General features: G+C 37.8%; 1 protein-coding gene across 2 annotated transcripts in view; it reads left to right on the top strand.

Moving 5' to 3' along the window:
• Nucleotides 1–16,105, top strand: part of LOC149015906 (uncharacterized) — a gene marked incomplete at its 3' end in the record, with an annotated part of 40,544 nt that extends 24,439 nt beyond the window's left edge. For both annotated transcript variants that reach the window (XM_089156903.1, XM_089156902.1), the window contains 8 exon segments: nt 1,867–1,926; nt 6,166–6,210; nt 8,326–8,525; nt 8,909–9,409; nt 9,590–9,665; nt 9,755–9,949; nt 10,067–10,156; nt 16,076–16,105. In XM_089156903.1, the coding sequence (XP_089013029.1) occupies nt 1,867–1,926; nt 6,166–6,210; nt 8,326–8,525; nt 8,909–9,409; nt 9,590–9,665; nt 9,755–9,949; nt 10,067–10,156; nt 16,076–16,105 (1,197 nt within the window).
• Between the last annotated feature and the right edge of the window lie 100 nt (nt 16,106–16,205).

Below are 16,205 nucleotides of genomic sequence, written 5' to 3'. Positions count from 1 at the left end.
CATTCCTACTCTAATTAGGACTCTTACTTATGCCAACACAAACTGACTCAAATAACAAAATAGAAGTAGGACTAGACTAGGACTGCCCAAATTACCAAATTGCCCTTCATGCTGGGCCTTTCCTATACTGCTGAGCATGGATGCAAGGTGCTAGGTAGCAACCCTGGGTCTTCCTTGGGTCTTTCGAGGTTTGTCGTGGGTCTTGCATCAGAAACTCTTGAAGATCTGAACCAAGCATGCAATGTATTAGTATAACCTCGTTAAAGGCATGAACAAAGCAAAAACAAAAAAATGGAAAGTTTAGAATTGTTGGGTATGGCTCATGTTTACATTCTGTTGCCGACAGACGGGGGCTAGGGGTCGTGGGGGCCACCCGGTGGGGATATGGAGGCAGCACTCCTGGGCGTGTAGAGGCCTTATATCACTTTGGGCCTCAAAGTTCCATTGTAATTTGGGTTTGGGAGCATGAATAATTGTTGTGGCTTAAGAGGTGTTTGAAGGAAAAGGAGGAGCAAAAGGGCTGTTTAAGGCAAAGGAGTTGTGGAAATAGGGTGAAAATGGGGTAGAAATCACCAAATACAAGAAAAATTAGCAAATATAGATTGAAACCTAAGCTGCAAAACAGTGCGAAATATTGCAGGTTTCGACTGAGATAGAGGATTTTATAAGGAACAGTCAATTGAAACCGGTCAAAACCTTGTTTGGCTGGTTCACGTCGAAATTTCTGTTAGGACCGAAACACTGTAATAAAACGAAATATTGCAGGTCTCATTTAGATTTTAAAAAATACAGTTATTTTGGTCGAAATTTATTGCATGCTTTGATGTACTCTAATGTAATTTTTTTTTCTTTTCTTATTTTGGTCTTTTTTTTTGGGGTTTGGCAGCTAGTGTATTGGCCTGTATTGTTACCGTACATAAAATCTTTGTCGACTAGTTCTGTATCAAATCAACATTGTCAAGTTCGATATGTATTGGTGAAGACATTCCTTGTGGTATCAATAATTAATGCTGCAATTCATCCAAAGAACACATAAATTGATGCCACTGGTTGAGGGATTAGTTAATGCCTGATTAGTACATATTTCATCCTACTGAAATTCATTTGGAAGTTTATGTTTGCTTAAACAACTTGTTATAGTTCCTGAGGTTTTAGCTCCTCAAGATATTTCCTTGATGTTGCTTTTGCATTTGGGAAAAAAGAAGTGAAAGTTAATTGTCACTTACCCCTAATAGTTGGTGTAAGGTTGGAAAGAAGAACTTGACTGGGCCTAATTTACCTTCCATTTGAAGAATACTTCCTCGTGAAAAACTGTCACTGATTTTAACGAGATCACTTCAATCCATACATTTGAGAAATAGGGAGACTTGTGGCGATGAAGCATATTTGGAGACATGTTGAGAAGGCGATGATTCTTTTAACTGTTCAACATGGTACTTTAAAGTTATTTATTCTACTTAAATTTTTTTATCTGATGAGTCTTGGATTACGTGTGAGTCAGTAATTGTATTGGCTTGCCTTCTTTTGTAGATGCAATGTGCATAGGATATGACCATAGGAGTTGCTGCTACGTCCTTAATGAATAAAATTTCTTTTCTAATGAAGCCATGATGTGTTAAGCTATTGTCTCCTTGCTGTTGTTATTTAATAGTGAATTGTTAGTTTTCCTTTGCTTCACATTAGGTTCCTGTTCTTTGACCTATCAAACATATTTGGTTTTTATTTTGGATAATCTGGTTTCTGTTAGAATTAGCTATTTACACTCAAAGACCAAGAATAAAGAGAAATAATAAAATTATTAACTCCTGGTTATATTATTAAAGTTTTTCATTCTGTTTTTATTGATGTTGTTAGCAATTTTTGTAGGCTCGCTTGATGGAGAGGACACCGTCAATGAGTGATCTAAATGAGATTGTCTATGGACAGGTATGTTGAATCATTGTTAACAAGGTTGTTGTGTTCTGGTTATGTCCAGAAGTGTATATGCACTAATTATGTTTTACAATTGAACTTGGCTTACTTAAGCTCTACACTAGGGCTGCAACTGGGCCGGGCTGGGCCGGGCTTTTGCAATCCCAAGCCCAGCCCTATATGTTCCAATTTGAGCCCATTCCCGCCCTAACCCTAGTTCAGGGCCAAGGATTATTGTCCCTAGCCCTAAGCCTTACAGGGCCAAGCCAAGCCCATTCCCACCCTAATTGGCCCTGTCCCTGGCCCTGAGTGGCCCTAACCCTGGCCCTAATTGGCCTTAACCTTGGCCCTATTTGGCCCTGTCCTTAGCCCTAACCCTGATTAGCCTTGTCTCTGGCCCTAATTGACCCTATCTTGGCCCTAGACTTAATTGGTCCTATCCTTGGACCTAAAATATCAAATGTAAATTCATAAAAAAAATAAAATAAAATTCATAGAAATATAAGATGATTCAAGCTCCTACAAAATGATAAAAAAGTCAATAAGTTGATAGTGTTGCTTTAAACATAAATAAATTCATACTCCATAATTATATATTGAGCTTTGAAAGTCTCCCATTGCTTTGGTGATGGAAATTGAAAACATCTCCCATTACTTTGGTGATGGAAATTGAAAACCTCTTCCATTGATATCCTTATTCAACAAAAAAATCCATATTCAAAACTTTGTTAACAAGTAAATCAACGATAATTTAGTATTGATATTTTTTTCGTAGTAAAGAAAATGATATTTTAGTTACAAACATAGCTATCTGTCCTTAATAAGTTTTTTTCCCCCCCTGAAATATCACATTGGAGGCAAAAGAAATATGTCAATATTCATGATGAGAAGTTGGGGTGTAGATTTGTTAGATATTAATTCTCTACAAACTAGCTTTTATTATTTATAATATATTATCTTGCCTTAGTCAAAAAAAAAATCAATGATTTTTGGAAACTAAAAATTACTTAGTTTGAAAAATATAAATTATCTTAAAAATAATATAAAAAGTGAACTCATAGTCTAATATGATCAAAATGACTGATGATCAAAGTCGAGACTTATAGTTATATCAACATTAATATGAAGATTAGGGTAAAAATCTAGTACATGATCAAGGTCAAATTAACATTAAGAGTAGAGCCAAAATTAGGGTCAAGATTCGGCCAAAATCAGGTGGATGCTTACCACATTGGTAATGATGATATAATTTATTTTTTTTAATTTTTTACAAAACATGATCATGTTTTTAAAATTTGACACGTGTCAAGTATTCACCCATGTGGATTATAATTAATTCCTCTCCATATGGGTGGAGGGTCCAGACTCAAATTAGGACCAAAATCATGGGCCTAGATCAAGGCCAAGATTGGGGTCAATATCAGGGTCAAGATCAAGGTCAGAATCAGGGCCAAAATTAGGGCCAAGATCAGGGCCAAAATCAAGGTCAAAATCAGGGTCAAGATCAGGGCCAAGATCAGGGCCAAAATCAGGGCCAAGATCAGGGCCAAGATCAGGGCCAAAATCAGGGCCAAAATCAGGGCTAGAATCAGGGCCAAAATTAGGGATGGGCCGGGATGGGCTGGGCGGGTCAGAGAGTAATCCCAGGCCTGCCCTTGGCCCTAGTTCAAGGCCAGAATATTTTGGCCCTAACCCGCCCTTAGGGCCAAAATCTGTAGCCCACGCCCTATTCGGGCTCAGAGCGGGTCAGGGCCGCCAGGGCCAAACTTGCACCCCTACTCTACACTAGACTCCTTTTCATCTTTTCAGATTGTAAAACCTATAATACTCCAAAAAATAACCCCTTGTTCCATCGGTATTCCCGAAGGCCAAAACCTATTAGAGTTGAACTCCTAGTAAAACTCAACTGACACTCCCCCTCAAGTTGAGGCATAGATATTAGTCATGCCCAACTTGTCTACAATAGGTAGGAAATCTCCTTCCTTCAAACTCTTAGTGAAAATATCTGCCACTTGGTCTCCATACCTCTCAAAAGACATGCAGATGAGCCCTTGTTTTAACTTTCCTTTGACAAAATTACTCCTTTTTTAGGGTTCGGCCAGCCCTAGGTGTGCCACCTTGAAGTGGTCTTAGGGCCTACTTTGGGGTTTCTGCCGGGAGGTGACCCTTGTTCACATCACTTGCTGGTTTGCTGCAGTAGAGTTTGATGAGGAAAGAAAGAGAGTAAAGCGAGACTAGGCCTGTTTTGAGAGTTGAGACTCAATAATAGACATGAAATGTTTTTTTTTTGAACAATAAATTTTTAAAGAAAAATGAGAGATAAGAAGAGAGGGACAGAAATGAAGAGTTCTCACAAGTCACAATTCTCAATCTTTTACTTGACTAGATAGTATCTTCTTAATTAACTATTGATTGGTTGGTGTTTCATGCACTTGAAGGAAAACAAATATTCCAAATGTCTAGTTTCCTAGAATATAAAAACTAACTTAGAAAATACTATTACTGTATTAGAAATTTAGAACTCTTGAGAAAGTACTACTAAAATTCCCAAAACTGAAACTATAGTGGGATAGCGTTACAAAGTATCAGCTGTATAGAACATACCTGACCTATTGATATGAATTTGGTAGAAGATGGTGATATAACCAGGGTCGTCAGCAAGCATAGGACACCTCAAATTTTGAGCGCAAAACCCCCCAGACCATGTGGCTAGGGTTGGCTGAATCTGACCAGGGGTATCTTGGTCATTTTACACCCTCTTTTGGAGCCCCAGTAGGGTGAGTTAGGTGTAGAATGCTCTTAGGCTACACCTTTTTTTATTTTAAGTTTTGGTTCTGTTTTGATCAAGTTTTGGAAGAGTCCTTGTCTAAGTAGGAATCCTCGTTGGAATCCAATTTACAAGTAGGATATCTTATGGAAGTAGGTTGTTTATTTGCAAGTTATCTTTGTTCAAGAATCAGTTGTTCTCTAGAAGACTCCATTTCTAGTTGTTTGAGAGTTACTTTTTTAAGTTGTTTAGATATAATTGGATTCCCTAAGTTGAGTCCATGTAGGTTTCCTAAGTGGAGTCTTAGTTGGTTTCCCTCAATTGTAAGGCTATAAAAAGCCAACTCACTGTAAGCAATTTATTTTATGAACATTGAATAGAAATTAGACTTGGAGTTGTTGGGAACAAATCCCACCACTTGGTTTTTTGAGGGATATATGTTTTCTTCAAATTCTGCAATTTTCAAGTTCTTCTTCATTCTTTTCAAGCTTGCGGCAGTCAGAGAGTGCATCAAATCTAGAACCACATTGGAGGATCTTCTTCCCCATTATGCAAGCCCCTCTGCTATCCCTTCCCTAACCCTAATACCCCTCCCTAACCCCTGTGCAATTTATCCCTTACCCTTCTCCTTCACTATGGCAGCACTACCTGATCCCCTAAATTGAACCCTAGAAACCCTCATCCCCTTTCCCCTATTAACTCCCCTAGGATCGCACCTCTCTCCTCTCTCTTTTGCTAGTAAAACTAACACATCCCCATGCCTCTTAGTTGTAGAAATTTCCTGCACTTCATCTTCTTACTCTAGAAACCTCAACCCTAATTTCACTTAAAACTCTAGTATCACCCTAAACCCTCAATCAAACCCTAAACCCATTTAGGATTACCTTCCCCTGCACCTTCTCTACCTTCCCTCTAAACCCTAACCCTATCCAACACCTTAAGAGTCCTAAACCAACTAAGGATACCTATTTTCTAAACCCTAACTCTTAGTATCAAATCTGAAATTACAGAAAAATAAGATTAAAGTCAATAGTTTTTCCCTTGGACAAACCCTACACTTAATCCTAAGTCTCTCCCATCAGTACATAAGGTTTAAAGTCAAACCCAGCCTAGCCACAGGGTTTTCAGGTATTTGAGTGTGATTCAGCTACTGATATTGAAATTCAGATCTGGACAGCAAGGAACCCAACCCTAATTGAACTGCTGTGACTATAGAACAAAGTTTTAAGTTGCTGTCCTTGAATTCCAGACTTGACCAGCAGGGTTACAAGCCCTAAATAGCTTCTGTCCACCAAGACTTGACCTAGAACAGCTGGGTTGCAACCCTAATTTTACTGCTAGTGCTGATTCACTTGAGAGGATCCTGAATACTGCTGAGGGTCATACTATTACACTTTTTTAAACTTTTCTTCTTGTAATTTTTTTTCTCTCTTATTCTTCAAGGGAAAGCAAACTTATCTCTTTATGCATATAATTTTCTTTTACAGGAGCATCTTGGTAGAGATGATTTAGCATTTATTTTTTCATCGAAGGTAAATCATGTTTCTTGTTTTTTCTTCTTCTTACTCATAGATGGAAGTAGCATATTTTCTTTTTTCACTCACTAATAAGATTCCTGCTGTGTCATATCAAAGAATACACTAGTAAAATGCTCGAGCAATCAACGCTTGTGAATGTCGATGCTGGTGCTGTGTAGCCAAGCTACCTAATAAGTCTTGTATCCTGATATGATTCAATAGCAATTACAAGACATAAAATAATATCAGCATATACAAAGCCCTGTCGTCAGACGACTCAGACCAGCCTGCACTTGCATTGAACTCATTCATCTAGACTATCACTTGGCCAATTGGAATTGAACTTCCTTTGATCAACAGCTTGAAGTACCTTTGGGCTACCTGTTTGATTGGATAGGAGGGTTCTGTTGTCTGCTCACTTCTTTAAGCTAGATCTTTTTGTTTATCCAAAAATAAAGGGATTTTTGTTGTACAATCCCAGATAACTGAAACAATCACAATAAACAACTAAGCATTGTCCAAACGACATAGGGTCAGGTACATGAATCCAAACAAAGACAATTAATTAATAATAATAGTAAAAAGGAAGGAAACCCACCAAGATTGAAGTATCGGTATTGAGTATCTGGTATTGTATCATAATGGGCAGTGCAAAATCAAATGGAAATGGTCAAAATACACATGGAAATACCCATTTGAAACAAAATAAATAAACGACATATAACAATTGTCATGAATAACACACAGATAAAGAATAATGTTTAACCAAACAAGTTGCATTAAATTGACATTGCTGCAAAAGATGAGGTTTCTTACATGTTATGATAGTTATAGCCATGAAGAATATTGGACGACCTTCTAAAAGTCCTTGATTCATTTTAAGTCCTTAAGTGTGAAAACCAAGGTTAATGGAAAGATTTTAGACTCTTGGCTCAGAGGTTTCCTTTATCTGTCCATTAGAATAGGAATTTTGTCGAGTATTGGAGTCTTTGCGGAAGTGATTTTCTTATGTAGGCATGTTGAGTCATATTGGCTAATAGGTATTGATTCATATTAATGCACCCACAAAACTAATTTGTCCTCAACTTGATTTGGGGCCAATGGCCAGATCTTAAAATCAAAACCACCTCAAATTCCAGAAATTGGGGTTGGGGTTTGTGAGGCCCGGAATTTGGGGCTTAAGGATTTATAGATGGAAACTTTTTTCCTTCCAATGACCCTTCATCCTTGATATTTTGTTCCTTCTAATCTTGTTGTGCATTTTGAACTCATATTTCTGTTGTAGTGGTCATATGGCTGCACTCATCTGATAGGTTACTTGAGGTTGAGGACCTCCGAAATGACACCATAATAATCCCTAAATGTCACATTCAACACTTAGAAGTTCAAAAAGCAGGCTTGGAGGAACGGTGACCCAAGACAAGTGTTCCCTTGGTGTGCTGAAATTTCTGCAGTTAGACCGTACCAGTTGCTGAATGATATGCAATCTGACGTATTTGAAAGTCCTTTTCCTTTTCTGCATCTTGTTACACCTATTTACTTTGGATAATATGCTGATTGAGTTTAAACATCGTTGATGCAATGCCCTTCAGGAGTCCCGAGGCCCAATTTAGGTGAAACTCTTTAGATTAGCACCTATGCTGTGGATTAAGTTTTTAAAAATCACTTCTGAAGCAGTAAGGTAAATTCATTGGTAGTTCCTGAAAGAATTTTTTGATGCTTATTTTCAACTTCGATTAGGATACGATCACAATGTAGTTCATTGGTCCTAGTTCTGTGATTCTGTTTCTTTTGGTCTTGAGATTAGTAGTTCTAAGAAGTTGCATCATTGAACTGTTAATATCTCATTCTTGTAGTCATTTACGGTATTTCCTGCCTCTGCTCATTCATTGGTATCTGTCATACTGGTATGCTAATTAATTTATACTGGTCTTGGAATATTTTATTTATTCATTTTTAATTTTAGTTTTTTATCTGGAAAGAGGTAGTAAATTAGTAGTAGTATGTGGGTAGTCTAACACATTATTGAGAAATATGATGTATTCTTACTTACCTTATTATGTTTCTTTACATATTGGAATTTGATTACTTGGATTTTCAAATGAGTGAAGTGTTCTTGGTGACTTTTAGGTGGCAGACAACGCAACTCTTTATGGTGTCTGCTTACATGTACCAGAAATAGTTCAGAGGCTACCTAGTATTTTAAATGGTGCCTCACCTCTTTCTCAATCTTCTGGGGGTTGCGGACGTTTTTTGGTTTCGGCTCCTCGCTGTTATTGTCTGCTTACAAAGGTTCCTTTTTTTGAGTTACACTATGAGATGCTGAACAGGTTTGCATTATTAAATACGTTGATGTTTTATTCGTGGATTTTCTTGCTAAACCTTACTTTTTGGGACTTCTAGATATTTTTCACAATGAGAGTGAATCTTTCAATTCAAATATGTTTCCAAACCATGTGAGACACTGAATTTCGATAATGACAAAATGATATAGTCACTATTGAATTATTATGACATCTTGTATTGTCCTGGACTTAAAAATACTATGGGGATAAGGCTAAGGCAATCAAATGGTGTCAAGCTCTAAATACACCTATAGAGACAGTCTTATTATCATGGATCTTCCAGAGTATGCTATATATTTTGATATGGAACTGTGATACCCACTATTCCCTGAGAATTTTACTTATACATTTTTCTTTCATGGATACAGCATTATCGCACAAGAGCGGTTGGATAGGATTACACAATTTGTTACTGAAACGGCCCTGACTGAGAATGTCTCCCCAATGGTAAAAACACAAGATCGGATGAATGGCAGTATTTACTCTCCTCACAAGGAATACACTAGTGACTGGATGGCTTCAGCTATTCCTGTTGACAGTGCCATAGCCCTTTCTGCAGCTGCTGCAGGACTCATATCAGATGAGGAGATCCCTTCTTTTTCACGCAGGTCATCAGAACCTCAATCTCCTGAAAGTTTTACTGCAAGCGAAGCTTCAGATTTTGGTCAAATAAGAGAAATAGACAAAGACACCCGAAAAAATGTGCAATATTTTGATGATTCATCTGAGACCTCAGAATGCCATTCAGAAGGATTTGAGAGAATGACTGGAAGTTTTGACAATGGACATTCTTTCCCTGAAATTTGGACGCTCCCATCTTCTAGGAACCATACATTAGAGCGCCTTGGAAGTTCTGAATCTTTACTCAGGTGGTGGCTTTCATATTTCTTTGGTTGTATTTACTGTATTTAGTACTTGGTTGCTAGCTGATATGAAATGTTAATTACTTTTTAGTCTCATTTTTAAATCTCGGAACTAGATATTCTTGTCATATATATTGGATTTTTTCCCTGGAAAATTTGAGTATATCTTTTGTTGGCCTTCTGCAGTTCAGTAAGAAGCGTGGGGTCTGAAGATGAGGACGATGAGATTATTGGGGATGATGTAATAATGGAATGGGCTAAGGTATTTCAGCCCTAAGCTGCGGAAAGGATATGTTAGTAACTTGTATACTGGTTTCATCAGTAATTACTAATTACTTTTGTTTACTGCAGGCACATAAAAATGAGTTGCTACAAATAGTTTGTGGTTATCATGCTCTGCCTCTTCCAGCACGTGGATATGAAATAATTTTTCGGCCTCTTGAGCATCTACAGTCTATCATGTACACCCGACCTGCCATTTCTGCCCTTGACTTTGGTGGAAATAATTCTGATCCAGAAGTAAAAGGTTCACTGGAAGCTGCTCAGGTCTGATAATTGGTTACTAAATTTTTTATTAGCATTACGGACCTCGTTTTAATTTTATGGAATGAATTTATGTTTCTACTGTTTGTCTATTACTGAAGATGGATGGCTTTTGATAAGTTTAATGCAAGGTTAGCTGCTGCTGAGGAAGCTTTTGCAATATCAATATGGAGTACAGCAACAATATGCCGAGTTCTATCCCTTGAAAGTGTATGTCTTTTCTAAAACTATAGGTGTGGACTTGGCTCTTGGTGTAGGCTTTTATTTTGTGCTCCTTGTTGGCTAGTTGTGAAATTGCGAGTAGGATGCAGTTAAATCATCTGCATATGTCATGAAACTTCTGCTTGTGCATCATGTTATCCTCTCTCTCTCTTTTGTTTTTTGGCTGAATAAAAAATTCATTACCAAAACCTCAAAAGGCCAGAAAAGAGAATGCACAAGAGGAGAAAAGAAGGGTAGAGAGCCTACAACCATCTAGCTTGGATAAGGGTAGTGCCTAAATCCTAGATAATGACAATAAGCCTATTCCTTGAGGTATACAAAACATAGGGGATTTGGGGGTTGGAGCCTAGCAGAAATATAAAAAAAGATGGCTTTCCAAATCAAAGCGAGGAATTTAGACTTGGAAGTCCATCTCCCAAGGTTCTTCTCCCACTACAAGTGAGAGATTAAGGTACCGTTGACCAACTTACCATCCAAGTCATTATCCCCTCTTAGTTAATTGAATCATGACTTATTACCAAAAAAAAAAAAAATTTGAATTATGACTTTATCATATAGTTAACCATAATGCCATGTACACTAGGTTACAGTGCTTTGTATATTATGATATTCAAGCATTTATAGTGTGTGGTGGATACCACCTTGTCTATGCTATTGACAAAATCAATGGTGGTGTATTGAAAATTTTTGACTCAACCGCTTTGGTCACCTTATTGCCGCCTAGGTGCCGCTTTGTCACCTAATTGCCTAAATAGATCCCCAATCGCTTTGGTCGCCTTGCCTCCTTGACAACCATGGTTTGATTTGTCTTTGATTTCTTCCTCTTTTTTTTTTTTGGGAGGTGGGGGGTTAAAATAATTCACTACATGTGAAGGGAATGCCACATATAAAAGAGATCATGTGCACATTTCTTATGTAGTCCTAGATTTATAGATTACTAGCTAGGCGCTAGTTCTAGTTCGTCCAAGATCTTGATCTAAGCAAACTCAAATGGTTAAAATTCAGTTATTATGGAGTCTATGGGATAAATTTGGGGAAATTTCAGATGGTGGCTTGGGTTTATATCAAAGTTGTAAGGATATTTGTTGGAATGATGTAGTAATAGAAAATGAAACAAAATGTGTTGATAAGAAGTCAGATCAATCTAAAAGGTTTATGGGGGAATTATTGATATGAGTTTATATTGGGTGAATTCCTTGAGATGAGAACCGTAGTTTCTAGGTGTTAGAATGGGATGAAAATTTTGAGGGAATGTAAGCAATGTTGTAGGGAGATGATCCTCCAAGTTTGGTGATGTTCTAGTGGGTAAATTGGGATGGATCTGGGTTCTTGTTTTTAGGTTTTTTTAGGGGATCCTAAAATTTTAAAAAACTTGCTGCTTTTTTTTTTGGGTTAGGATGATTTGTATAGGCTGTAAATTGGCTTGAAGGCTAAGGGTTGGTGTATACAGAATGGTTAAGTTTGGCACAAATCTGACTGTTAGATTAGTGTAGACTGTAGACCTAACCATGTTGTCATCGCACCAAGGTGATGTTTTCAAACTGTTTTAGGAATTTGAACAGTCTAAGTGCTTAGGTGGTAAGGCACCTGCCAAGGTGGTGTCGATGTGGTTATGGGGGTTTAAGTGTACAACCCCCCTCCCCCTCATGCTAACATACTACACCATACTTGGGGGCTGGCTTTTATTTTTTCATTTTGGAATTTTGTTTTGTTAACTAATTTTATTACATCCAAATAGGGGATGTTTTCTTATTTATGAATAATATCTTAAGTTAATGAAATATCAAATATTAAACCATTTACTTATATGATATTTGTCATAAGTGCATGCCGGAACATAGTTCAATACCAATTAAAAGAGTGCAAGATACCCTACAGTAAAGCATTGGCCGCCTAGGCCCTCAGTAAGTCAACCTTGATGCCTAAGTAGTGCCTAGCGATGCATTGACAATATGGATCTGACTTTGAATTTGGGGTTTCTTTGAAAGTCAAAAATTTTAAGAAAATAGAAAAAGGTGATAAGATATTTGGGGTGGGGGGGGGATGACGGGCCTTGTAGTTGATTGTGGAGGAGCTGGAGTGGAGAGCCCATTGGCTGAATACTCAGCCACAGAATTAACTTGGATAATACTTGCTAGGAATGAACATCCAATGTTAAAAAGTATGAAACATAGAACCTCTAAGACATATAAATGCAAAGCAAGTGTAACAAATACATCATATAACTACATAATTCTATCCATATAAGTACACTATAACATCACATTCTCAACTCTCGACAATACAAGAATACAACCAAATTTAATATAAATCTTAAGTTCATAACAGAAGTGTTGGGTATGGCTCATGCTTCACATTTTGCTGCTAACAACCTTCTCTTTGACACACACGGGAAACCTGCTCCACGATGAGCAGGAGGGGGTGCTGTGGGTAACGCCTTCGGGCCTATAGAGGACTCATATCATTTTGGGCCTTGGGATTTCCTTTGTAGTTTAGGCTTGGGCCCATAAATAGCTGTTGTGGCCTTGGTTGAAGAACTCCTTCAAATTGTCTTGTTTGATCTTCCTTTCTTGATGTAGATGTGCTAAAGCTTGCTGTAGGTGAGAATCCGGTGTCAATCTACAAAAAATGGGGCAAAAAAGGGATTTGAAGTGGTTTCAGTCGAGTTTACAATTCTTGAGATCTCGCATGAGATTTCATGTCAACATCTCAAAAAGTGAGATTTTGCGAGATTTCATACCATGCCATGGGCCCTAACAGAAAATTAGAGACAACCTTGAATGTTACTCACTAAGGATCCCAGGCCTTTGGATGTTACTCACAAAAGAACCAGTTCAACCTATTTCTGATCAGACCATTGCAAAGAGAAAACAGAGCAGAGCTGAAGCAAATACTCAATATTCAATCTGTATTTTTCCCAGTCGGTGGGGCCTTCTGTAATAACTTTACATTTAAAGTCACAACTATTTTAGGACTTGAAAACTGACTGCACTTGGACATTACAACTTAAAACGCCTAAAGAGAGTGGTCAGCCTAATTCGTGGGCTGATAGATGACCAAGGGAAAAAAGAAGAAAAAAAAAAGTGAAGAAGAACTTAAATGAAGACTGATGAAGACCTAAAAGGACAACTATGTCCTTGACTTAAAGTTGGCAGTATTACCTGGCTGCCGCTGCCTAACTGATTACTAACACTAAGAAAAAGAAAACTACGTCCGGAAAAACAATGATGACTTCAAGTGCTGCTGGCAGCAAGCATAGATGCTTCACCTGGGCTTTGAAGTGCTATCTAAACCAAGTGCTTTAATTTGTGGTTGTATCTGCATAACTTTGGTTTTTTACTTCATAGACTACGAAGTCCCAAATCCTAGGAAAGTTTCTTGAATTAGAAGACCAGTTCCTGAGGTTTTGCTCCCTCCAAATAAGACAGAAGCTCCAGTGGCAAGCTTACCCATCGCATCACACATGTACTTTCCAGAAAAAGTCGTATCCTTTTAAATCGATCCTTTATGAAGGGGGAGAGAAAATTTTGTATTTGAAGTTTGAAGGTGTTTGGCCACTTCCTAAAATTTAGTGGTTATGAGTGAAATTAGGGATGCAAGGTCAATGAGTTCTAATGGGAGTTTAGCTCTAGGGTTTGGATAGTTGTAGAAGTTGTGTTAGTGCTGGTTTCCTCAGAAGGAGGTAAGGCTTTGATGGGTGCATTTTAGGTTAATGGGTTAGTTGCAGGTTTTAGGGTTAGGAAGGTAATTATGTCTTTAACAGAGGGTGGATAGAGCGGTAAGGTAGAATGGTAGATCTGATGTGGGTTTGGGGGGCGGGGGTGCTCTGGAATGGATTTCCAATGGATTCTAGTGGTTAACTTAAACTGGAGACATGGTTTGATGGTTCGAGTTTAGGAAATTGGAAGTATAAAAAAAGGAGCAATTGAGGATTGGTATTTAGAGGACTAAAACAAGAAGAACTGCAGAAATTGAGATAAAAACTTACTGTAGTTGAAGAACAAACTCTAGAATGTTTGAACTAATACTAGAACTTGAAGAATGTTCACCACAGTTGAGGCTTCTTCCATGGAGATTGAATTAGGCAGCTTAGAGGAACTTGAAGAGATCAATGGAAGGGGATGACGGGCATCGGGGATTAGTAAGACTGAATTGTAAAGCAGCAATGCTCAAAATAAAACTTTCATTTAATCTAATTGTGGCCTCATCTGGGCAGTTACATCAATATATACAGGCATATTGCTGTTACAAGACTTAACACTAAAACTAGGACTGAGATAGAAGCTAGGATTTAAAGTGGAATTAGGATTATAGTTCATGGTTACTGTTCTCACATGAGCAGCAACTTTAGGATTCTTATTAGAACTACAACTTCCAAGAAGACACTTAAATTAAACAATTAGTAGGATAATTAAAAATCAAAATAACCTAAACCTAAACCAAAAATTGTGTATGGAGGTACCCTACACCTGAGCTACACCTAATAGTGCTGGATTAGGGAGGACTTCCCTACACTTGAGGCTGGTTTTAGATGGCCAAACTGCATCATCATGAGATCATTGGTGAATGCCAAGTGGGACAACTTTGAGGTTCTTGCACTTAGGCATGAGGGAAATGAGCTGCTGGTCATTGCTTAGCTAAATGTTTCTAGGTAGGACTCTAGAGCCAGGGTTTATTTAACGGAAAACAGGGGCGACCTAGCTGAATCCCAACCCAAATGAAGAAAAAACCAGTTGGTTACTTGTAGACTGAGAACCAAGGAAACAAACTGTTAACAAGTACTATGTAAAGGAGGGAACATAATCCTTGTCTACATTGGGGGTGCACATGGGTTATGACCCACAGCCTTGAATCACATGGGTTCCTAATCACACGTCTTTCTAATTACATGTTTCTAAAACTTCCTATTTTCTGCACTTTTTATTTTATGTAGACTAGCAAGCAATACGTAGTATAACCAGATTTAGGAGTATGCTAGATCTGGATTCTCTTCAGCTATTAATAAACCGCATATGAGGGGAGTTCATGCACAATTCTATCACCTCTTCTTCACTTCTTCTCCTTCACCTCTGGTTCTGCTCTTTCTTTGGCTTTGGTTTCATAGAACTGACACAAAAATAATGGTGATTGACCCAATCAGGCAATTTGTAAATTATGAAGGCAACAGGGAGTGGCCCTTTCTGTTAATACCTTGGATCAACTCCTTGCAAAGATATTGTTATCTGAGATACTTCTGTCAGCAATGACAGCCAATTTGTCTTTCAGCAATGACAGCCAATTTGTGTTACGGACAAGTTTGAGATGATTGGCGAGTTTAGGCCTACTATCATGTATGATATGGAGTAGGTCTGTTTGGAACTAAGATCCACGTTGCCAACCCCGTTTAGTTAGGATAAGTCTGTGTTGTTTACAGTTTACATCGAGGCATTTTATATTTCTGGCTTCAGGACCTGGGGGATGTTGATGCTTTCTGTTTATTATTTTTAGAGCGACTTTGAAGTATTAATTTTTTTTTTTTTTTTATAAGTTTCCGCCTGTTATGTGGAGATGCCAATGAAATGTATAGAGTAGAAATGATGATACATTGTTTATGTCATTCTCTTTAACATTTCTGAGTTACAAAAATACTCAGATAGTTCAGATATCTGAATACTGGATTCCAATTTTGATGTTAAGATGACATGTAAATATTGAGTAAAATTTGGGTAGGATCTGAAAATTCAAAACAAGTTCTTGAATTGTTTGTCTGCTTCAGTCTCATTCCTTTACATTCCTATTGATGCATATGGACCCCAATGAGGGCTCATGCATTGTCTTTGGTGGGAACTTGTCTCCTCTTCATGCATTTCTCCACTTCTATAATTGTACTGTGAGTAACCAAGTGTGATGGCTTTTGCATCTTTCTAGATTTTGGCTTTACTGGCAGGAGTATTACTGAGAAACAAGTAGTATTTGTGTGCCCAAATTTGGTAAGTGTATCATTTTTCTGGCTCTTTTCTATTAAGACTTTGGATTATTTGACCATTTACTTTTTGTT

This window comes from Hakea prostrata, chromosome 5 (assembly GCF_041222555.1).
Source record: "Hakea prostrata isolate BN-2017 chromosome 5, UWA_Hpros_2, whole genome shotgun sequence".
NCBI classification, from domain to species: domain Eukaryota; kingdom Viridiplantae; phylum Streptophyta; class Magnoliopsida; order Proteales; family Proteaceae; genus Hakea; species Hakea prostrata.
This window is presented reverse-complemented; position numbering and strand designations above follow the sequence as displayed.